The sequence below is a fragment of the Pavona decussata genome, unplaced genomic scaffold, assembly GCF_977016875.1.
Source record: "Pavona decussata unplaced genomic scaffold, jaPavDecu1.1 SCAFFOLD_134, whole genome shotgun sequence".
NCBI lineage: Eukaryota > Metazoa > Cnidaria > Anthozoa > Scleractinia > Agariciidae > Pavona > Pavona decussata.
Window position 1 is genome coordinate 5,381,250 of NW_028145547.1, and position 23,498 is coordinate 5,404,747.

At 35.4% G+C, this 23,498-nt stretch overlaps 1 protein-coding gene across 1 annotated transcript; it reads left to right on the forward strand.

The window, feature by feature from the left end:
• Positions 1–1,472: 1,472 nt before the first annotated feature.
• On the forward strand, positions 1,473–23,422 carry LOC146467915 (calcyphosin-2-like). The gene is made up of 22 exons (XM_085125190.1): positions 1,473–1,881; positions 1,975–2,309; positions 3,711–3,761; positions 4,480–4,562; positions 5,774–5,819; positions 6,624–6,691; positions 7,124–7,193; positions 7,611–7,706; positions 8,489–8,560; positions 9,417–9,451; positions 9,613–9,691; positions 11,152–11,219; positions 12,009–12,101; positions 12,411–12,578; positions 13,984–14,077; positions 15,240–15,358; positions 15,690–15,799; positions 16,366–16,520; positions 19,774–19,893; positions 20,632–20,728; positions 21,634–21,716; positions 22,058–23,422. The coding sequence occupies exons 2-22, from the start codon at positions 2,004–2,006 to the stop codon at positions 22,145–22,147; spliced, it is 2,103 nt and encodes a 700-aa protein (XP_084981316.1). The 5' UTR covers positions 1,473–1,881; positions 1,975–2,003; the 3' UTR covers positions 22,148–23,422.
• The last annotated feature ends 76 nt before the right edge of the window (positions 23,423–23,498 follow it).

A 23,498-nucleotide genomic window follows, 5' to 3' on the forward strand; every position in this document is an offset into this window, starting at 1 on the left:
TTACTTTTATGAAGAGAAAATTCTGTCCAGTGGTTAATTAAAGAATTTTTTCATGAAGCGAAAACAAAGGAACTCACTATCGTGTGAAGGAGGTTTGGAAATGTGACCTTGATTATCATACTTTTGGTGAAGTTTTAATGCAAATTTCTCCAATAATTATCAATGCTTGCGAAGCTATTATCGGATGAAAAAAAATGATGCGCCTCGCACTTTTCAACCCACTTCTTCCGTAGAAGGTAAAATCATTCAATAAATTGCTCTGCATGTTTAATTTTTTCTTACTATAAAATATATTGTATTTCGTTCTAAGAAGTGTGAATAAAATTGAATTGAATTGAATTGAAGGGGGGGGGGGGACCTTAGGAAGGCCTGGTACTCAGGTTATTGCACCCCAAACTTTTATAAGTACAAATAAATAAATAAATAATAATAATAATAATAATAATAATAATCATAATCATAATCATAATAATACTTGTGAATTGTTCGTGGCTAGTCTGACGCGGCGTTTCGTAACGCTATGTCTCGGCCAAGAGACTCTTCAGAGACCTTTACTGAGAATTTTTAGGCAAACTCGTTGAGCATCACGCTCAAAGTCCCGTTCGCAAATTCAAGATGTTAGTAGTCTGGCCCTCTATCGCAGAAGGATTCCCAACCGCACGTACACGAGTTGAAATTTATACAAGTTAGAAATTTATACGAGTTTGCCTACAAATTCTAAAGGTCTCTGAAGAGTCTCTTGGCCGAGACGAAACGCCGCGTCAGACTAACCACGAACAATTCAGAAGTATTTGACAATTTTTCAATTCTTTATTGTATGGTAATAATAATTGTAATAAAGAACACATGGTGGCATACCACGTCCACGTCCTTCCCTTTATGCCCCCTACCCCCTCACTTTACGAAGCCCTGATACTCAGGTTAACTCTCGGTGTCTGGAAATTGGATGAAACCGGACAGTTGGTTAGGTGCAGAGAACGTCTCGCCTATTTTGTTCTGCGTAAGTAATTTCTTTTCGTAAGTCGAGAATTCGAAAGTCTTCAGAATTTGTTTACTACGCCGCCTCAACGCTTTCATGACATGATAAGTAGATACAACGCAATAATCTGAACTGAGATAAGATGTTTTAAACACAGCCCGGATTTGTGGTCCGGCGGTATCCTGCGTAGCAGGCGCAATCGGGGAGGGGGAAGGGGAGCGAGAAAAGTGAAAGGGAGGAAGGGAGCTCACTTTTACTCGGAGGCTAGTCAGGCTGGCGCTCGAAACCCGCGACCTCCCACCGCAGTGAACCATTGGGTATCCTTGAGTAGATCAGTTAAAAACAAAAGATGACCAAATTCCTACGTTTAGAGCATTCTATGGAGATCGGTCCAGCATCATATTGTCATTTGTGATCTATGGGGACACTTCAGGCATAGCACATAACGTACTTGTTCGAATGCCTTGGTGACCGCGTCGCTACATTTCCCCCTTTAGACGTTTGTGGTTGGTTTCTCGGGTGAAATTTTACCGAGTTTGGTTCTGTCGGGGACCTTGTTGAAGTGGTGTTTATTTACTTTTAGGCGAAACCCCAACGGAAACCCTGAATGTGAATCAATTCTTTGGCATGTTCAGTTATGAGAAATGGACCTTATGAAGGTCACTGACACTTGATCAACATGGCAGCAAAATTATTTGAATGGCGTTCACTCGAGGTCACTTTATGACATTTTCTTATTCAAGTTGGGACAAAGTACTTTCGAAGTGAAGAGGACTTTTATCTACGTGAGTTAAGTCTGGACCTCAAGCTGTTAAAGACAGACAGATATGGCTTCTTATTGTCGTGGGGCAGTTTATGAGTGAAGTGATCAATTCTAAGCCCAGAACAGAAGAGCGACAAAGGTCTTGTCCTTTATCAGCTGTGGAATAACGTAAAGACTTTCTACTTTTCATTAATTTGAAGTTAAGCTGATACATTTAAATTACATTGCACAGCTATTTTATGCAGGTATGGTGTGTTTAAAATGAGCTTCTGGCAGAAAAACACTCAACCAGACCTATCAGTCACTGGCAGATCGACATCACGTCACCAGAGACCGCCAAGTGGTCACCGTGGACGGCCACACAGTGCCGGTAGAGGAGGGAGTACAAAATCTCACATTTTTGGTATCACTGATACCCCCAGACAGGATGAACCTAAACAAAAACCTGCAAGTGGTTTCCAAGGCAACAATGCATCTGTGACGTCAAGTTCTTTGCATACTACACCTGAGGCTCCACGTCCTTCAAGTGGGCATGCACCTAAAAAGGCAGCTGGGTCTGTTTCTAATGTAAGATCAATATTAAACAAGTATTTTAACAACCATTATTATTCAACAATTAAACACAAATACAATGCATCTAACACCATTCAATATTTTGTGTCATATGCACAACAGATATTTAACAATATCATCCTGCAAAACTGCGCAGAATTATTTTCAATATTGCCTGATGCCTAACCAACAAGGTTGTTGGCTGAGTTGGCTAAAATCAGGGGATATCCCACAAGTTTGAGCAGGATAATTATTTTATTACTCATTGATAACAGAGCACAGTTTTATTGCAGAAAAGCTGGAGATGATCTTCGTTTTGCGATTTTTCTCCCCAACACTCGATATTTCATATAAATTATTGCAGGATAACTGTTGACTACAGATAACAAATATCCAATGTACCATCTGTAGCCATATTTGGGAAGTGTCACAATGTGTTAAAAATAATAATCTGTGATTTACATAATTTTATGTGTCAAGGTGAAGAATGTGACAAATAAAGACCATGTCCAGCTTTTTTGCAACAAAACTAGTTTTTTTATCAATACGTGGAATAATGAAACAATGCTCCATAATAAAATTAATAAATAAGTGCTTAATCTTGCAGAGATCACTTGGGCCCAGTTGTTCAAAGCCCAATTAAGCTAATCCTGGATTAATGTGAACTTTGATTTGGGTATATTTACTTATCCGTAAGGATTAGTCCAAAAGATTTTTGTCCCTTAGTTTTTCCTCAGACTTTTCTTTACCATTAGCTTAAAATGAGCCTTTAAAATCATTTTTAATGAGTGAGATGAAAACCTCAGTTAACGTTTAATCTTGGATTAGTGTTAATTGGATTTTAGCCAACTTGACCAATAGCCACACATGGCTAAGTATTAAGGGAATTATTTCATGTGATTTCACAGGATAAATGTTTAAAAATATACCAGATATACTGTTTACTGTACTCTACCAAGCAAATGACATGAACAACATTTTAATGTGCAACGTTTATTCCAAACTCAAATAGAATATTGCTTACCAAATCTAAATAATGGTGGAGAAGTTCACCATTACTCAGTAGTCATAGCTCTTCCAGACCTCTGTTTTTACTGGTCCCTATATCCTGTAGCTGCTATTGTTCTCAGCAGAGAATTTATTGTTTTATTACCTATTGTTGAATGGTACGGGGCTGCCCCCATTACTTCAATTCATGACATGCTCACCTATCAGGATAACAAATGACTAAATTCTCTTATCTGATGCATGCCAACACCCCTTTTACTTTCGTTTCAACTGATTGCATTCTTATTAATTAGCTGCCTCCTTTCGCTGTATTTGGTTTAATCTGCTCTTGACTGTAACTTTTAGAATATACATTGTATTACTGTGGAGAAATTCTTGCTGACCGTTTTTATTCTTAATTTTACCCAGGCATCTGTTATCACAAAGTCTCAGTTAGATGCAGCTAAGACGTTAGCTCAGGTGAGATGTTCCTTGTAAAAATAGAAATAATATATCATACCAGGTATATCCCAGGCACTCCTACCAAAACAAAATGTATAGTTCTAGGAAAAATCCATACTCACCCCATGGAAGGTTAACAGGGATTCCTGTGGGAAGGGGGGTCTTAAAAGCCAAAATTTTAGATGCAAAGTATGAAGCTTAACTTGAATTTCATGGGAGGAGAGGGAGGTGAAAAACAAAAATCCTTCCATTGGGGGGAGTGTGAATTTTTTCAGGAACTGCAAAATAAAACAAAAATTAGAAAAAATATTTCCTTTACTAAAACTTGTATATATTTCACAACATTTTCAGTCACCATTTATGAATTTCTTTCATAGCGTTTTTCTATGGCAAACTAATACATGCCTACAGTACACAATTATGTATTTCTTTGATGTATACAGTCAACTCCCAATAACTCGAACCTTCATGGGAAATTGAAAAAGGTTCGAGTTATCAGGAGTTCGAGTTATCGAGGGTAAAATTATATAGAAAATGACCTGAAGGGAAAGGAAAATTGGTTCGAGTTAGCGCTAGGTACGAGTTAGTGAGGGTTCAAGTTATCGGGAGTCGACTGTATATCATGACTTCACTGTTTACAAGGTCAGTCAGCACACTGACTCTTAACAAAGTGCCTGTTCTGAAATGAAAATAGTGAAGGTCAATGTCAATTTCTGATGCTTCGTTTTTTTTACAGTCGAATCCAAATTATGCTGACCAGCCAATGGAAGTACAAGTGTTCTCAAGAAGTCGCATGGGAGGAAGAAAAGCACCCCAAGGGTTTGTACCAAAATTGTTAATAAAAGATAGCAAAATTAACTTTAATTTGTACTATTTACATGTACATGTAAAATTACTCATTTGAAAATACATTTCCCATGCACTTACATGTATAATTTGTCAATAATGACTTGATTCCATCATTACCCAAAATGATTACAGTGTAAAATAAATGTTTGTGCTCAGTTTCAAAACCCTTTGTAGATACTTGACCACAAATACTTTGATGTTGTACACAAACGTATAGAGCGTTTTCATTCACATGACTACCGGCCATATTGGTTTACTGAAACAAAAGAAAGTATTTGCATAAAAATACAGTTCAATTCCCAAAGGTTTAGTTTGGGACACCAACAAGGCCGCCATTTCTTTGTTTTGGTACACCAACATGGCCGCTGTGACGTAATGTGAAAACACTCTAAAGCTATGTTTGTACTGGATTGGTAAAAAAGGGCAGACAAATTATGCAATGAACTTGAATGTGAAAGAAATGTGATGTTATATTTTAAGCCTGGTGAATAGATAGTAGATTGTTTTATTCAGTCCTGAAGTGACACAGGCATACTTGGAAAAATAAAATCTGAGTTCTCCAGTGTTCCAGATAACTTTCAAAATCAGAGAGTCAATGAAGAATAGCTCAATAGCTCTGGTTCTCTCTAAATCTTCTTAAGTTTGCTATTCATTTTGTCGGGTCAGGAAGCCAGGCTTCTCAGGTTTTTGATGTGAGACCCCTCTCTTATCTGGAACACTGGTTCTCCCAACAGGAGTCTCAAGAACCTTATGAACTTCAGATTATTACTCTTTGACTACTATTGAGCTACAGGGCTACATGCAATTAAAGGAGACTTGTGGGCTCTAAGGCTAGGATTTTCCCTTTTTTCTGAGTATGCCTTTGTCAATGAATGAAAAATGTATATCTATTATGAACTTGAATGTGTGAAAAAATGTCTGCAGCAGGCAAAAATTAAGCAGTTTGTGGTATTAAAAATTAATTTTCAATAATTATTAGGAATTTAAGTTTATACTATGTACAATCATGTAGTTTGTTATTGTACCTTGTATAATTTATCAAATTTTATTAAAATAATCTTTCAAAGATTCTTTTTAATTATTACCTCTTTGGAATCCTATAAATCCCAAAGTTAAACCAATTTGCTAACTTAACCATGCCTTAATTATGCCTCCTTATATGTATTTGTGATTAACTTTAGAGTACCACAGCTAGATCTGGGCTGCCTTACAGATGACAATAATCAGGTATTTTTTATGTGAATTCAAAATATTAGCTATATTGTAAAGTTCAATATACATGTACATGTGTACTGTGAAGAAAGAGCCATTGTTTTATAAGAAATGGTAAGTGGGCCAGTGGATTACTTGAATGGTGTCTGCGGTGCCATGAATGTGTTTGCTGTTCTTTAGTAAGACAGTTTACTCATATTCTCTGTGTCCATTTTAATTGAATTAGTTTATTTACAACACTTGTTAATGAGCATTGGAAATAGATTACTGGGGAGTAGAACTGACAAGGTACTAAAAATGTTATATAAAATGGAAACCAGCCTGATAGAGATCAAATTCATGTAGCTAAATCCATCTGTGCATCCATGTAATGTCCATTTACATCCATCCATCCTTCTGACATCCATCCAGTTGGCCCACCAATCAATCAATGGATCAATCAATCAATCAACCAATCAGAGAATTAAATAAATAAATTTAAACTAGTTAGTAAACAACTAATCAATCAAATTATGTCCATTTACATCCATCCATCCTTCTGACATCCAACCAGTTGGTCCACCAATCAATCAATCAATCAATCAATCAATCAATCAATCAGTGAATTAAATCAATTTAAACTAGTAATCAACTAATGTAATAAGCTTTAATCAATCAGGGACAAAGTCTACCATTAAGAAAAGTAGTGTTCTGTAGTGTCAACACTGCTCAGCTTTGGTAATTACTGTACAAAAGTTACAAATAAAAGCTGTTTCTTGACTAAGGAGTGTACCCTAATTGTTACTGACTGACTGACCATGCGGTGTGCTCTTATTATAGCTGCTACAGCCATTGGCAACTGGTGGTCCTCATCTCCATACCCCTGACTCTAACAGCAGTATTATCAGGTATAATGTTTAATTTATCTTCATGAATTTGGTTAATTTTTGAAAAACTTTGTCAGTTCATTGAAGAGTGTCTGTATTTTTATTAATCAGAAAAGAATAGTTGGTTGCTTGCTACAATTTGATAGCAAGGGCAATAAATTTATGTACATGTGACCATAAAAGAAAAAAATTATTATAAAGTATGATTTGTAAATTGAGTTCAAAAACTCATTTATTTAATAATTTATAATCCTATTACCCTATAAGTTAACAAAAATCAGTCACGTGCATGAATCTTTGTATCCGGTATAGATACACCTTGTGTTTTTAAACCCGATAAAACACTGCTGCTCGTTTTTTAAACATTACTTGAAGGCCCCTAAAAACAAGTCACTTGGAATTAATTAAAATACATGAGGTTATCTGATACTTATAATATGTTATTTTTTAAAGCTGGGGAACACCACTCCACAGCTCAAGATTTCATTCCAGTCCTGCAAAACCAAAAGGAGGAGGATGGCAAGTGAGTTACAGTTGTTACACTGTAGTTAGTTATTAAATACCTGAGAAAAATAGAAGTTAACTAGTTCAAAATCATTTTGTCCAAAACTTCATTTTAAACAACAACATACATGTACATCTACAGGTAAGCACATATACATGTGCACTACATACATGTACATCATGATCACTTTAATTAATCACTGCCAAAATTATACAGTCACTCAGTCTAACAGAAGGATTCAAATGATTCCCGTGAGTTGTTAACTAACATCAATTACGTATTGTAAGGTTTTGTTTGTGCCGGAAATCCATGTAATGTCACTTGTACCTTCATTAAAATACATGCAGCAATCCTATTTGAAAACTGAATGAACAAAATGATAATAATTTTATTATTTTCTGTGTTGTTAACAAAGTTGTGTCACATGTCTTATAGGTTCAACAAGGCCGTGCTGCCCAGTCTCACAAAAAGCCAGACGGCATGCCTCACCTTGATCTAGAAAAGTCACAGGGAGATAATGACCTCAAGCAGGTACAGTTGACTAATGAATGCCGTAATATGAGTCAATGATGATTTTCAGGTGGCTGTACATACCATTTCTTCAGTTTTTGCTGGTAATGATATATATTTTTCTTGCTGTTCTGGTTCTTTCAGCCTGTGAAAATATCTGGGTTCAAACATTGTTCAAGTACCTAAGTCCTAATGCTTTGCTAAAAAGACTGTTACAACTGGTAAACCCCATTTCCATGGCAACTAGCGGATGAATTACATCTATTGATTCCTTCACTCCTAGCTAGTTTCAAAACGAGTTTGTCGTAATTTTGTGCAGTAAAATTTTGCGCCTTTTTTGTGTAAAGAAGAGAGAAACTCCTCAAAACAAATTCTGTACATGTATACATTTGGCCAATTTCTGCAATTTTTTTTGCCATTTATTGCAGTTGTCCAATGTATAATTCTCCTTTAGTTAAGAGTTTTTGGAGTACAAATACCAGCTAAATCCTTACATTGAGCCAAATTTAAAAAAAAATCATGGTGGAAAACTCATTAAAATGTCCTAACTTTTCAGGCTAAAACTGGCCTTGTTTCGTGCGCCAGTATGATGAAAATTCATGTATCAGTTAGAAAACTGCATGCGCTCGCGCCATTTTAGTACCCAGATGTCGTGCGCCAAATAACTGTATGGAGTCACCTTAAAAACATTCTTAGATATTTACATGTACATTTTGTATTTTATAACAGCTATTAGTAATGATTTTGGCAGTCAATTTATTCACGATTTTACCATTTTTGTTACTAACTAAAAACCTTTACAGGCATTTCAGGCACAAAAACCTGGTGACAGGGATGTGAACCATGGAGTTAAATTTGAAGAGAAACCACACAAGGTTGCTAATAAATTAATAATAAAATTAATATGTCATCATGTATGAATTAAATATGCTTTTTTGTGTGAATTGTTAAAATGTCAGCTGATGCAAACTCTTAAGGGAGATACAGGACTTAATGAATTCAAAATTAAACATTCAGAAATTTTGTTTCAAATTGTCTCTTTTCATCCAAGTGTATATTAAAATGGGTACCAGCGATATACTGCTGGGGAAAACACTGCAATGGGCAAGCATGTTTTCCAGAGGGGAGTAGCAACACTGCATGTACCAGTCTCTTCATGCTACAGAAACTGGGTTAAGATGTGCACCATCTGTGACTTTTGTGTGACTTTATCAACCTTATCACCTATAAATTAAAACATGAGTAGAATTTGGACTTTGGAATAGTCGGAAATGTCAGCTGTCTCCCCCCCCCTTTTTAGACTAACTTTGGAAGAGCTCTCCCAACTTCTTCAAGTGTTTCTAGATATTAATATTTCCATCAAATGAATATCTCTGGCTGCCAGAAATCTTCCTTTAAGGGTGATAGAAATCCTGATAAACCTGATGCACACATTCTTTTAGACCCTCCCAAGAATTCAAGCTTAAGTGTAAACCTACTCTTGCAGCTTTGGAACACACTAATTTAAAAATGCTTTCAATATGATGGCAAAGACTATACTGTCTTTGAACTACCAACCTTCAGATCTGTTGTCTGATCTGCTAACCACTGTAGACACTGTCACGCCTCCACCATGCAAGTATTGTATAACTTTGAGACTACATGACTGTAAAATGTCTGGAATAGCTCTGTACTTGTAGGCTGTAAATGTGTAAAGTATAAACCAGGAACTTTTGTTTTTTCCTTTGATAGGTGGATACATATGATTACCCTGAGAATGCAAATGTGTAGGTTTTTAATGTTGTTGATTTAATTAACTTCTTAATCATAAATGGATTTGAAGTTTGTAATTTGCTTATAAGTTGTTAACTTATACTAATTGGCATGGTTTTGCTGAATTAATTAGCTTATTAATCATTTATTTTGATGCTGCCCTCCTTGTGTCCAGTGAACCATATGACAGACCATGGAGCACACAACCAGCCACTCAGAGAGAACAGGCCCAGTTTAAAAGAAGGCAAGAAGAGGTATTCTAAAAGAAAGCAAAGTTAACGTTTAGTTACTGTTAGTAATCTTAAAGCACACTACAGTAAATTGCATTGATCATTTTGTTTGTGATCATTTAAGGTACAGGTGTAAAGCCGTCCTACTCTGACTGCTTCTTATTTGAATTTATTACAACCAGTAGATCTTTACCCCTCACCATTAGAAATCAATGAAGTCAGTTCTAATTGGTGAAGTCTCTACTTGTATTCTTTTGGTCAAGACAACATTACAGGCTATAATTGGTTAAATCTCTTGTATTCTGTTGGTGCAGTTTAAATTAGCAGCAGTGCAAAATGCCATGAAAGCTAGCAGTTGCCCAGTATGCATTGTTCCAAAAAATATCCATTCCTTCCTTCTTGCAGAAGATTCCCCCCCCCCCCCCCCCCTACATCAAGCGCAAAATTTTCCTTATGGAAATTACCCTGTTTTAGCTTAATTCATGCTTTCCTTAAGATATTTTAGCCTTTAAAACCCTCCCCCCACCTCCTCTTGGAATTTCCAATTACCTTCCTTGGAAGTGAGTACATCTTTTCTGGAACACAATAATGAATTGACAAAGAAAAAAGTTTTATTAGTACCATGCGCAAGTGGTTACTTAAGGTGGCCGAACACAGTTTGCGCGCGCTTTACAGATTCTGTTAGTGATGCTATTAAGCGCGTGCTAGGGTTGTGGTACGCATTAATACGGCGGTCAATAAAGTGATCCCTCAATTTCACATCAAATGGATAATAAAGTTAAGTTTTGATCCTAAATAACTAAGTTTCTCATTCCTGGACTCTTTTTCTTTTCTTTCCGAGCAAAAACGTCATTCACCAAGACCTTTTGCATGCTTTTCATCTTTGCCATGAAACCCAATTAAAGCCACGCATGCGCATTTGACCAAAAAATTGTGACTGGTTGTTTTCGTGGAAATGAACTGTTTTCTAAGGAACCGCTCATTAGAATTTCGTGACATTTGGCATGAAAGTAGTTCCCTAAAAGCGTAACTCGCCTACAAAGAGAAACTTAAATCTAACAGAGGGTATCTTCACAAAACATTAAGATGCAAAATCCATTTACAGGAGATCTCTCTGTTAAAATTACATGAAAGTAGTGCAACTGTGTCAGTATTTTGTGAGTTTTTCTGGATACAGAAAATTGAAAAAATCTAATGAGTACATTTTCTAAAAATAAAGGAAACCTACTATTTATGGACGTTTAATAGTTCGCTGCGTTGCCATGGAAACGGTACTTATCTCAACAAGACGTACGAAAATACATTCCTTCTTAGTTGGTCTTATACCATATCAATTTTGGGCGTCCAGAAATACATAGTTTCCAAATAACGTCTTCTAACACCTGTACACTAAAAAACTGTATTCGGCCACTATAACTCTAATTTTTATAATTATCCTTTCAAGCTTCTGGTAATGTTGATTTTTTTAATATCTTTCTACGTAGGAAATTTTGCATTCTGAGAAGAAGAAGGATTTGATTGTTGAAACAATTCTTGTGGATCAGCTTTCCAGGTACAGTACACAGTGTGCTCAATGCATACAAATGTTTAAAACAGTACTGATTCTCTAGAAGTGCAAGAAGAAAAAAAACATTGGTCCAATTTCAGAGGTGTCTGTGGTAATTAAAATGCTTTCACAGTATCCATTGCAATCTCACATAATCTTAACTGGCATTATAATATTTTAAGGTTCTTATGAGGATCCTGTAAAATCTTACAAGACTCTCAAAGGATCCCATGCAGGATTCTACAGGATCAAATCCTCAAGGGTCATTGAGCGAGATCCTTCAAGATCTGTGTACTAGGAACTTCAAGGATTTTTGCAAGTTTGTGCAAGATCCTTTAAGTGACAAGATCCTTAAAAGGATGTTTTAACATGGACATCTTCAAAGATATACTTACTGTAAGGTTTTCACTAGGGAAAGCTTTATTGCAGACAATCATGGTCAACCAGCACAATATTTCATGTTTTTGCCAACAAACAGATTGACTGTGTGGCTTATATACATGTACATAATTTGGGTACATTGTATTATTTGATAGTCTACATGATACTGAAGGGAAAATTATGATAAGAGTTTTTTGCTACTGTTCAAGAACTGAATCTCAAAATGGTGTATAAACTAAAAGTGAAGTGCTTATTATAAATATAAGTACTCCTTCCTGTTTTTTTTTTTTTATTTCATTTTTAATATCAATTTGTTCAATAGTACAGGTTTTTTTACTTGTCGTACATATATGTATTTTTTTGTTAATTGAAAAAATTTATTAATTAATTACAAATTGTTTTTTGTTTGCTTAGGGCAGCAGTTTCTGATCCACAAAAAAATGTCAGCACCATTCCTGCTGATTTAGGACCCAGAGAACGAAAGCAAATGGAATTTTATAACACAAGGTAGAAAAGCCTGATCTGTAAAATGATTTTATTAAATACTGTAGCGAGTTTTGAGTACACAAATCAGACATCACGGGCACCAAATTTAAATGCATTGTATGTTATTTAAAATAATATATTTATTAATAGTCAGTTTTACTAATGGTACAAAGCTTAGTAGGGTCTTATTATGGGGACTCATATGTCTGTTACTTAATAGAAACTAAATGAATATCTCATTAAGTATTTTATTTATAAATTTGTAATTTATTTTATTTTCACCAAAGTCTTCAAAATAATTATGATCCCTTGTTTGGTGCTTTCATGCAGAAGTCCTTCCAAAGGTCCAAACACAGTCAATGCCCTTTCCAAGAGAGTACGCTTTGGTGCAAGAATTGTTACCAAGAATGGCCGTGATGCTCACAGAGAACTGAATGGATTCTTCTTTTCAGCAGACAACACACTTACGCTTTATGAATTTCACCAGTTTGGGACCAGGTTTGTATTTAGACTTGCTGCTAATCAGTAATGGTTTTGATCGAACAAAATGGAATATTGTTACAATTCACTACAGGGACAAACTTAGAAATTCCAAAGGTGTGAATCAAAAGATCAAAAAATGACCGATTGAGCACATGTAAACCTTGACTTGTTCAATATGAAGCCTTACTATAAATGAACCCTTTCTGGAAATGGCCACCAATTTCAAGTAATTTTGTTTGCATAATTTTTTTTTCAGTTTCTCAGACTATAACGGTGACCTTATCTTTTAAGTTAGGCTGTCTGGCTGTTTTTGCCAGATATCTACTTGTAATATGTCATTAGTAGCAAAATTGCCAGTGAGTAATCAGCTATTAAAAAATTACAACTTTTTTCAGATGTTTAGTTTGTGTGTGGCCCAAACAATGGCTTCTTTTTCAGTTCAATTTGTCTTTGTGAACTTAATGTCCTTTCAATTTGGTATTTTGAATTGTTGCAAGTGAATGTTTGGGAGAGCAATCGACTATAGAAAGATGACTAGAATTATTTCCAATCGGTAACTGTCTTCACTTTTCCAAAAGTTCTCGACTTTCTGTATAACTCAATGAATGAAAACATTAAATTACCAAAGAACACTGTTTTTTCTGTTGCTATTTTTTTAAAAGAAATAAGCAGGATATTATCATGCCTGTTGGTGTAAAGTTTTGTTAACTTTATATAATTGTGTAGTATTTTTTAATTAATAAATTGAGACATCATGAATCTACATGTATCCCCAAGGCTAAAAGTCACCTTGGCCCCCTTACTTTTTCAGCAAATAAGATATCCAAGTTCACTTTCTTGTCTGGGTGCACTAATCTCTTCCCTACCTGGAACATTCCAAATCTTAATGAAACCCCTGCCTCAGAAACCCTACATCTCAGATACAAACATCCTTCCAATAAAATTATGCCATCCTTAATTTGCATGTAAGTCCACAAAATGTTGCAGTTGGAGTTAGCTGTCAAGCTCAACTTAACATGTACAGTACAGTCAACTCTTGCCTTGCGGACACCTTGCTATTATGGACACCCCAACAATATGGGCAGCAGCTACATGTAAAACCCTGGCAAAAACAATTTACAGATATTTGACAGAAATATATTCCTGCTATTACGGACTCGTGCTATTATTAGGACACAAACTCGCAGAGTACAGTCCCGAGGGTGTCTGCAATAAAGGGAGTTGACAGTATTTTGAAATATAAAATCTCTTTATCCAAAAATAGCTCTTAAGACAATCCCTCAATGAAAATACATGTAAGTGCTTAAAAGTGCTTTGAATGAATATAAACCCATGGCCTGCACACCAACAAGTTAGTTATTTCTGACTTTAATGGTATGCCACGTGTGAGTCCTTCACTAAAGGATTTTCTTTCTCCTAGATCATCAGCACTTCCATTTATTCAGCGTGGGTGCTATAGCCATGTTCAGGGAAGGAAAAAGGGGCAGCCATATACACTGTTAGATATTTATGTGGTAAGCAAGGCTTCAAACCAGAAGGGCATCCAGGTGTCCTTCAGAATTCCAATTTTTGGAACAATTATTTAAAATTCACTTGATTTTTCAAAATGTTTTCAAGAAACGTGCACCTTGGATGCAAAATTATTCATTTTCTTGCTGAAATCTTGGTGGTAAGCTTTGGCAGTAATGAGGCTGGTGATTTTATGGTTTTCAATGGATATTAAGCAGGCCTGTTTTTTTCTGGGCAAATAGTTATTAACAATGTAAAACTAACTTCTAATCAAAAATATATTAATGTTGTGGACAAGTAATCTGAATGTTTTATTTTATTTTAATTTATGTTTTTTTATTCAATTTGGAAACAGTGATTTTTTTTGATTGACTATTATTTTGCTTTCCAAGGACAGCATATGTATCATTTTCTGTTAGCAAAGTGTTTGGTTCCAGGAAATGCCCATGCCTCCCTATGAAGGTTATTGGAAATTCCTTGGGGTGGGAGAGGTGTTAAAATCCAAAGAGGGATGGGGTCCAATTTAAAAAGAAAAAACATTTTGTGTGAGGGGTGTGGATATAATTTTCATGAAGAACACAATAGTTAAATGAATGATAATTGAGCCAACGAAATCCACACATATTCACATGCAACAGACCAGTTGTATTTACTTTTATAAACCATAAAGTTCTAAGTTGTACAATAATAACCATGAATCTATTAATAATAATAACCATTAACTTTTGCCCCTACTTTGCTGGCAATTACTTTTATAGATAACTTTTAATTACCAATATTTGGAAGCTGTGACTCTGCAAACTTTCCAGTAATTTATTTATTTATCAGTGTGATCATAATGTTCTACTACAGTGCACTTTTATTATTATTGTTATTATTATTATTATTATTATTATTATTATTATTATTATTATTATTATTATTATTATTATTATTATTATTATTATGATCATCATCATCTATGATGGTTTGCTGAAAGGAAACTTTTGGAGTAGCTTCAGTGAAATCAGGATTGATTTTCGACAGCTGTCTTGATTGCTACTGATTGTTATCTGTTTGATCAATTCAGCTTATAGACTTTCTTTTACTTTCCCCCTTAACCATTATTATTATTATTTTATTTATTTATTTATTTATTTATTTTTTAACACACGTGTGTATTTCCAGGGTGGTAATTTATCATTTGTGACAGCTACACAGACATCCCTTCCCCAGAGTGTAAGCACCCAACCTGTGGTAGTGTTCAGGATTTGTGAAGTTGATGAACAAGCCAGGGAGACACAGCTGTGAGTGATGCCATCAATCTTGGAAGGGGTTGTGGATGGATAGACTTAACTCCAAACAAATTGGGAATTTGCTGAATGATTAGGAATCTATATGCATGTAGTTTACATCATGAGCACCACTCAAACAAAATGAGGGAATTCAGCTCAAGTTGATCATGACAAGGAATTTGTCTTTGGTCAAGGATGGGAATTTCAATTTATTTTATGTGTTAATAAAAATGTTATAGTTGTCATTTTATTTTGTTTAGCAACTAAGCACTCATTAATGAAGGAGTTAATAATTACATGTAAAACTATGCAGACCTTACATGTGATAATTATTCTTGTACAGGTTTGAGAGCTGCCAATCTCTTGGTGATAAACGTTCAGTAATAACAAAACTGGATCATCCACTCTCTGATGAAGAATTACAGGAAAAAGAAGTCTTGGAAAATGTGCAAAGTATGTCATTCATAACAGACTGAAGAGTTACGTTTAAGATTAATGGCTTTATTATGCTTATACAAATTGATAGCAATTGAGTGATATTGGGCACCAATTGACTACAGCTGTATGTATAAAATTATTTTGCATCATGTAATTGAATTAACTTTTGTTAAAATGCCATTAAAAGTTTAAGAAATTTGTTTAATTTTGTCACAGAAAGTGTACTACATCCAATATTTCCTTCAGGAGAGTTTGAGGCTTAGAAATGTCATTATGCACTGCCATTCATTACTCACTTAGCCTGAGTACATGTACTTGCTCATTTGTTTGCCTTCTGTCTGCTTACACAGGACTTTAAGTTTACAATTTGACTGCTGCAGTTACCTCAGATTAGCCATCATAATGCTTAATTTTTACATGCATGATATAAAGTGAGCTTTCAGTGATAATAAGATAAATGTTACTTTTAAAAAAGTTTAGTATAATAAATTATTATTATTATAATACATGTAGTTACTTTTAAAAATGAAATTATATTTATTTATTAAATATAATATTAATATATATTTTATTATCGCTAGACATGGTCCGGAAACAGCTTCAAAAGAGAGCAGTTAAAACCATGATGGGTCTTGGTCAGCATTTCAGAAGGATAGACCAGTCAGGTGACGGGCTCCTAGACAGACATGAATTACAGAAGGCCTTGGACACATATCACATTAGCATACCAGAGAAGGTTATCATAGATTTTCTTCTTTAAATTCTTAGGAGATGTATACTTAAATTGCTTGGTGAAAGTAGCAATGCTACATACAGAACTTCATGGTTGGTAGTTCAAAATCTAGTCCCTGGCTGTCATATCATGACAGGTCCTTGTTTTGTGTCCTTTGATAAGACTTCCACCAGAAATGTCACTAAGAGTTGGCTACCAGCAAATTTCAACATCTGAAAGAGATTTCATCACCGGCCAAAATTTCAACAGAACACAAATACTTAAAAGGCTTAAGTACTTTAAATGTGTACAGTCTAAAAGTGCCAGCTGGGATTATTAATGAGCCTGTTGAAGTTTTCCTTACACGTAGATCCTTGGATACTGGCAGGTTGTTAGGGAATGTTAATAATAAATATTTAGAACTTCCAGAAACCCTGAGTGATGCAACAATGGTTTAATACGTGTGATGCGTATTAGCTGTGGAAAATGAGTGTAGTATCGTTGCATACAATGTATTCTTTTTGGAGGCTCAAAATTAAAAGAAGTAAATAAATGTGATCCTCAGTTATCTCAAAACAAGACGCTGTGGGAGCGTTTACTTGGGCGCCGTTGTATTAGGAGTATCTCAGCATGCACGTAAGTTCAGTCTTTGGTGACAGGTGAACGATAAAAGATTCGCTGAGAGTCTAAGGCATCATATTTGCGATAAACGTGATGTAGTTCGACCGAAAATGTCACGCAAACAAAATAAAACATTACTCTCTTTAATACTAAACACGTCGGATTTTGTAACCATGAGGTGCATCTAAGATAATGATGGATTTTAGCGACAAAGGAGTATTTGCAGTTCCAGTGGTAATGATGAATTTTGGCGACAGAGGGGTATTTGTGCGAATACCTTTCCACCCTGAACCCTTTTTTTCTGGGCTTTCTGTGAGAGATGTTCCAGCTTCCAAAATGTCACGCAGAACGTGCAATATGACACGCGTGCAAAAAGACATGCGTTCTATATGGGACGCGTGCGGATAACACAAACCTCACAGAACATCCGATTTACAGAAAGTTAACTCAACGAATCTATTTCATGATCACTGGAATAGGACAGAACTTTAATGACAAAATCAAAGCGCTCTGTGAGTGACCAAAGAATGAACTATTTCAAATTATGTCTACAGTTATTTGTTTATTAAACACGCAAAAAAGAAAATAAACTTCACTCGCACTGGAAAGTAACGCAAAGGTCGAAGTGTACGTTCATTCTTTTAGTGGTTTTGCGTGATTGCCAATGGACAAAATATCATGACACAAAAGAGAGTGTTTCCAGGATTTAAAAGGGCTTTAAATGAAAGAGCTGGGTTTATAAAGTGGAAAGACACTGCAGCTCCCGTGGCGATTGAATAACAAGCAGAGACCGTCCAGTTTTCCTTCCAAGAACCACCGAAAATATTTTCTTTCTGAATGCCGCGTCGCCGGATGAAACTTGATACACGTGAACGATTTTGGTTGCCTAGCACGTGACCGATTTCTTCCCGGTGTTTTCAGCGTGGCAATTCCTTTCTGCATCCAAACGACGGCTTCTTTCAACGTTTTGTAACTTTCAGTTTTGCTAAAGCCCGGGTGCTAAAGTTGCTATTTTGGCTTTATCCAACGTAAAAATAAAAATGCGTTTAGCGTTGCGGTACTCAGTTGTTGTTGGTATGAATATGCAAATTTCCGGCGTTTACGCTTGTTCCAATGAATCGATCTTATCGCTAACACTCGACTCCGAAGGAAAGATTTTTTTTTCAGATTCTACGTTTAGCGTGTCAATTTGGCGTGCCCGTGCGTTCACCTTTTTCCCTGTTTTCCCGTGAGGATCACATTTTGGTTTTATCCAAGTGAACGTAAATAAAGAAATTAATTCGTCAAGCGTTGATTGTCACTGTGCATTAGCAAACTTTCAGTGTTTACATTTATTCTGGTGAATAGATCTTATCGCTCACACTGGACCCCGAATGAAATTTATTTTCGAAGCTTTAGTTTTAGTTTCCTACTTTACCCTAAGCCTTTCACCCACGGAATGGTCTTGAATCTTTAAAGTTAATTGAACGTTTTCTTTTTTATATTGCGGCCAGAGAAATGAAAATTTTTTTGCTCGGCTGTATGTAAATTCAGTGTTTACGGCCTGATCTTATCGATTACGTTTGACACCGAATGGGGATTTATCGAGAAGAGCCAAAAGAGCGTCTGAGGTATTGAAGTCGAACTTTTGGAAAATATCCGTCCTGAAAGGAAAGTTGCCCCTTAGTTTCGTTCAATGGAAGGAGTTAGCAGACAACACACATACTAGCTGTTTTCTTTTAAGAATACGATATTCGTAGTGTTGATTTTACGTCCTTGTTTTTTGTCCCGTAATGGCGGCTTGTGATGAATACATGCAGACTCGCAGACTCGGCCAACATGTAGCGCACGCGCAGTAGATCACTGCGTTTTGGCGTAGACGAAGAAATCCTATTTTATAACTTGGCGCTCCGCCCAAGTAATTATATAAAACAAGGCCTTAAAAGTATGGGGAAAGTTAACATGTAAAATACAGTAATGATGGGTCGAGTGTTAATTCCAACAGAATTTTCAAATAATAATGAATCTATCAATGATTGTTCAGTTGAGACAAAAATTATTACATGTACGTACTGCGCATTATTCTCATTGATATGTTTGATTAATAAATCTCAACTGATTGCCCATCACTAACATATTACAGTCAACCCAGGTCACGCGTGAACGATATTTTTGAAATTTGAACGGAATTTTGAAATTTACATGTCAGTTTTGAAAATCGCCAACAAGATTTCAGAGTTCCCGTATAAATTTCCCTAGCTTATTGACAGTATAAAGCTATGAATTTTTCTGTACATTGCAGAATTGAATATTTCAGGAATAACAATTGTTTCCCAAGTATTTTGAATATTTTTTTTTTTTCAGTTAATGCGTCTTTTTCGGAACAATTTCCAGAGAAATGTCCAACATTCCATTCACACGTCGGACATTACAAAGAGAAATTCGAATGTTCATTTCTGTCTTGGAAATACTGTTCACGCATGACCTGGATTGACAGTAAACTGTCAGTAGCAGTACAATATACTAATTTTGTATTTACTAGTCTTGTAGTTCTGGGCATTTGTCAAGTGGTATCATAACCTATTACTGGCCTGTGGTCCTAACAGCAAAACTGTAGACTGTCAGAAATTATTTTATGTACATTAAAGATGGTGTGCATGGCTGTTTTTGTTTTCAGGCTTTTGACCATTTGTGGAGTGTGTTAGATGTGAATGGTGATGGCTCTTTAGACTATGGAGAGTTTTCAAGGGGATTTATTGGTGAAATGAATGAGTTAAGGAAATCACTGGTTAGAAAAGTAAGTGTTATTAGAAAATATTGATAATCTACAAATAATATCAGACATGATGGTGTCAGCTAGGAGTATATCTTGGTTATGACTACCTTAAATCATTCCTCATAAACAATCCCATGAATTTTTTTAAAGAATATTTATAATCGACGTTTGCTCTAAGACCACTAAAAAGCTCATCAAGAGACTTCATGTAGCTAATAAAAATTTCAAGATTAGTGAAACTTTCTTCAAGAAATTTTCACAAATCTGGATATGCTCATGCCGCAATCAGACAAAATGCATGTATACATGTAACATAATTTAACTTGCCATATTTTTTTTTAAAGATTTGTTGAATGTTTGTTAACAATTATTGCTCATTTTGTGATGTTGCCATAGGTCAGATATGAAATTTATAATTAATAGTTAAAACCATTCCTCAACTATATAGTGATTACTCATTTGGATAAGGAGGTTAGTTTCTAAGAAACTGTGGTACTGCAATTAATGATAGTACCACTAGAAGGTGTTTTTTGCAACCAACCAATAAAGTAGGGAAAAGACTTTTAAAGCATGCATGATGGGGCCTGGTTAATTGAATATCTTTTAATAAATTATCAAGAATGGCCTGACCCAGACATGCATGTAAGATTAACAAAATCTCAAAATAGGTAGTACGTACTTTAGAAGAAAGTGTCACATAACACTAGGGAAATATAATGTATTTGTTGCAGCTTGAAATAGATGTGTTGTTTCCAACAGGTCTTCCGTAAACTTGATCCAAGTAAAAGTGGTACTGTCAATTTGAATAACATGAGAAAGTTCTACTGCACCAAAAAGCACCCTAAAGTTGTATCGGGTAAGAACTGAATAACTACAGAAGAAAATAAATATAACAGATGGTGCTGCAGAGTGTACTTTTAAAAAAATATAATTAAAAAAACAAAAATCAAGATGATTTATTAAGCATCAAAGTCCATTCTTATCCCTAGAGTATTGTTTAAATACAAGTGCACTGAAATCATTTCCATGAAGATCAACAAATTGTAAAGATTAACTTGAAGCTTGATCAATTTCAATTTTAATAGTGCTCACTCTACAAAAACCTGATCAGTTTCTTAAGCCGCTGTTACAAATTGAAACTTTTAGCTGAAACTTGTGTGCAACAGCGAACGGGACCAGTTTCAAGAAGTGGTGTTACATGGTGAAACTCTTGTTTTTGCACCACTGCGACCGTTGCGAGCCGTAGCAGAAGAAGAAAGCGGTTCTACTTTTCGTGAAACTTGTCTCGCAACAGAAGTTTGAAAAAGTTTCACAAAACCGACCATGTTACACACTGCAATACCTGCTGAAACTCGTTTCGCAGCGCCATTGCAAACAAGTTTCAGCTAAAAGTTTCAACATGTAACGGCGGCTTTACAGTATAGTACGTAGTTTCTTTATCTTTGCAGGATTGATTCCAGTGTCAGTGAGGAATAATTATCAAATAAAAACCCTTCCAGTAATATAATACCAACTTTAGCAACACACAATCACTGATAGCCTGCCCGAGAGCTTGCTTGCAGGCTAAATCACTGAAACTTAATGGAACCTTGCAAAATTTTGAAAGTGTCAATGAGAACCCAGGTTATTCCTTACAATTGATTTGTTACTTTTTCTAAGCTCGTATTTTGTTAAAGATTTTCTTTATTTTTTGGCTTGCATAATTTGTAGTATAAAAAAAATAATACATAACATTTTGGATCTTTACATTTCTTCCAACAGGAGAGGCTAAAGAATGGGAAATTGAGGAGTCATTTTTGAGTTCCTTTGAACTTTGTGAGAACAAGGGACAAGTGACTTATGCAGTAAGATAACAATCATTTCTTAGATGGTTACATTCAATTCAGTTGCAGCCTCTTAATTATTTCCAGCTTGTCTCAAAAGTCAAATCATTTATGGTAAAGATTTTTGTCTGTCGCAACCTAAGTTTACCATGTTCCCAAAAAATAATAATAAATTAATTTGTGCATGCATGGAAAGTGAATATTCAGTATCATTGGGTCTGGAATAATAATTATCAAGGTTTTGTTTCATCCTATAAAGTAGATTTCAAAGGTCTGAAGTGTAGTCATGTACTAGTCAAATTTATAAACAGAAGAAATTTGAGGTTCTAGTCTGATAGAGGGTTTGTTGTTTTGTCTCGTAGGAATTTGAAGATTATTATGAAGGAGTAAGCCTTGGCTTTGAGAGCGACCAAGAGTTCACTGCTATGATGAGAAACTGTTGGGGAGTGTAAACTTAAGTACAATAGAAACAGTAGAGTAGTCTACTCTGTTTTACAGAAAGCAGGTGTCAAAATGATATTCAGAGACTTGAGACCTGGGCCCAGTTGTTCATAGCCCGATTAAGCTAACCCTGGATTAACGAGAACTTTAATTCGAGTTTAATTACTAAACAATAAAGATTCTTCCAAAAGATTTTTGGCCCTCAGTTTTTACTTTGACTTTTCTTTACCTTAAGCTCGAAATTAGCCTTTAAAACCATCTTTACGGAGCGAGATGAAAACCTTGATTAACTTCTAATCGTGGATTAGCGTTAATCGGCTTTTGAACAATCCGGCCCTGGTTTTTAAAATCCAAGACCAGCCATAAAACCGCATTCTATTAATATCTATTGGGCTGTAAGTTTTTACATTTTGTAAATAAATATTTATAACTCGGCCTACAAAATCCAATGTTACTCATTATAATAAATTTATTATATGCACCCTATGCAGTACAACCTCTGGTCTGCTGTAGATGGAAACTTCTTCTTGGTGAGCAGACTTGGATTATATGGATCAAGGCGCAATCATATGAAAGAATGCATTTTTTAAACCTTCTGTCAAGGGAGTATCAGTTATCTATTTTTGGTGTAACACTTTAAAATCCAATGGACACTTTTTCATCAATTTCAGATGGCTTTTCTAGTGCAGCGAAACAATCGTACATTAATCGCATTTCTCGTTAAGGACGGCCAAGTTGGAAATATGTATCAACTTGTCTTTGAATATTGAAGTTTACACAAATTCCATGCACTGATATTGCAGACTGGCCTCACTTACATGTAAGACATAAATCATCTGCATGGGTAAAGATATTTTAAACTTAAACTGAATTGTATGCAAGCAAACTGGGACAAATTCTCAACATTGAAACTTGTAAGGTGTTTATAAACTTGTGCATGGAAGCAAGTTTGCATTAAAGGATTCAAATACTGTAAAGTCCCGTGTCTGTTTGTGTAATGTCTATACCATACAACAGGGCCAAAGCTAGCATGAGGAAAGTTAGTTGAAATTAATTCTCAAATGACATTTGTGATCAACTGTGTGCTGAAAGCTTAACCCTCATAAGGTGGGCGAATTAAGAGAAAAATTCAATTGATTCCAGAGGGCAATTAATTTAACATCAAAATGTGACTGTGCGAAAAAAATAAATTAAAAAACGACTGGGATTGCGGTAACTGAAACAAGTTTGAATGGTGAGTTTGCAGACATCCAAACCCTGTCCTGTTAAAGTCGTAATTTCCATTGCATGCATCAGAAGCAACAGCCATATTTAAGTTCTATTTGGAAAAAAAATAAGATGGTAGACCTACGCAACTCTTTC

What these genes read in the sequence shown, in the direction of transcription:
- LOC146467915 (XM_085125190.1), top strand. Translation starts at nt 2,004, where the DNA reads ATGAGCTTCTGGCAGAAAAACACTCAACCAGACCTATCAGTCACTGGC. An exon ending in TTGAAGAGAAACCACACAAG is followed by an intron (nt 8,561 to 9,416) that starts GTTGCTAATAAA and finishes TTCCTTTGATAG; the next exon opens with GTGGATACATATGATTACCC. An exon ending in TACCCTGAGAATGCAAATGT is followed by an intron (nt 9,452 to 9,612) that starts GTAGGTTTTTAA and finishes CCTTGTGTCCAG; the next exon opens with TGAACCATATGACAGACCAT.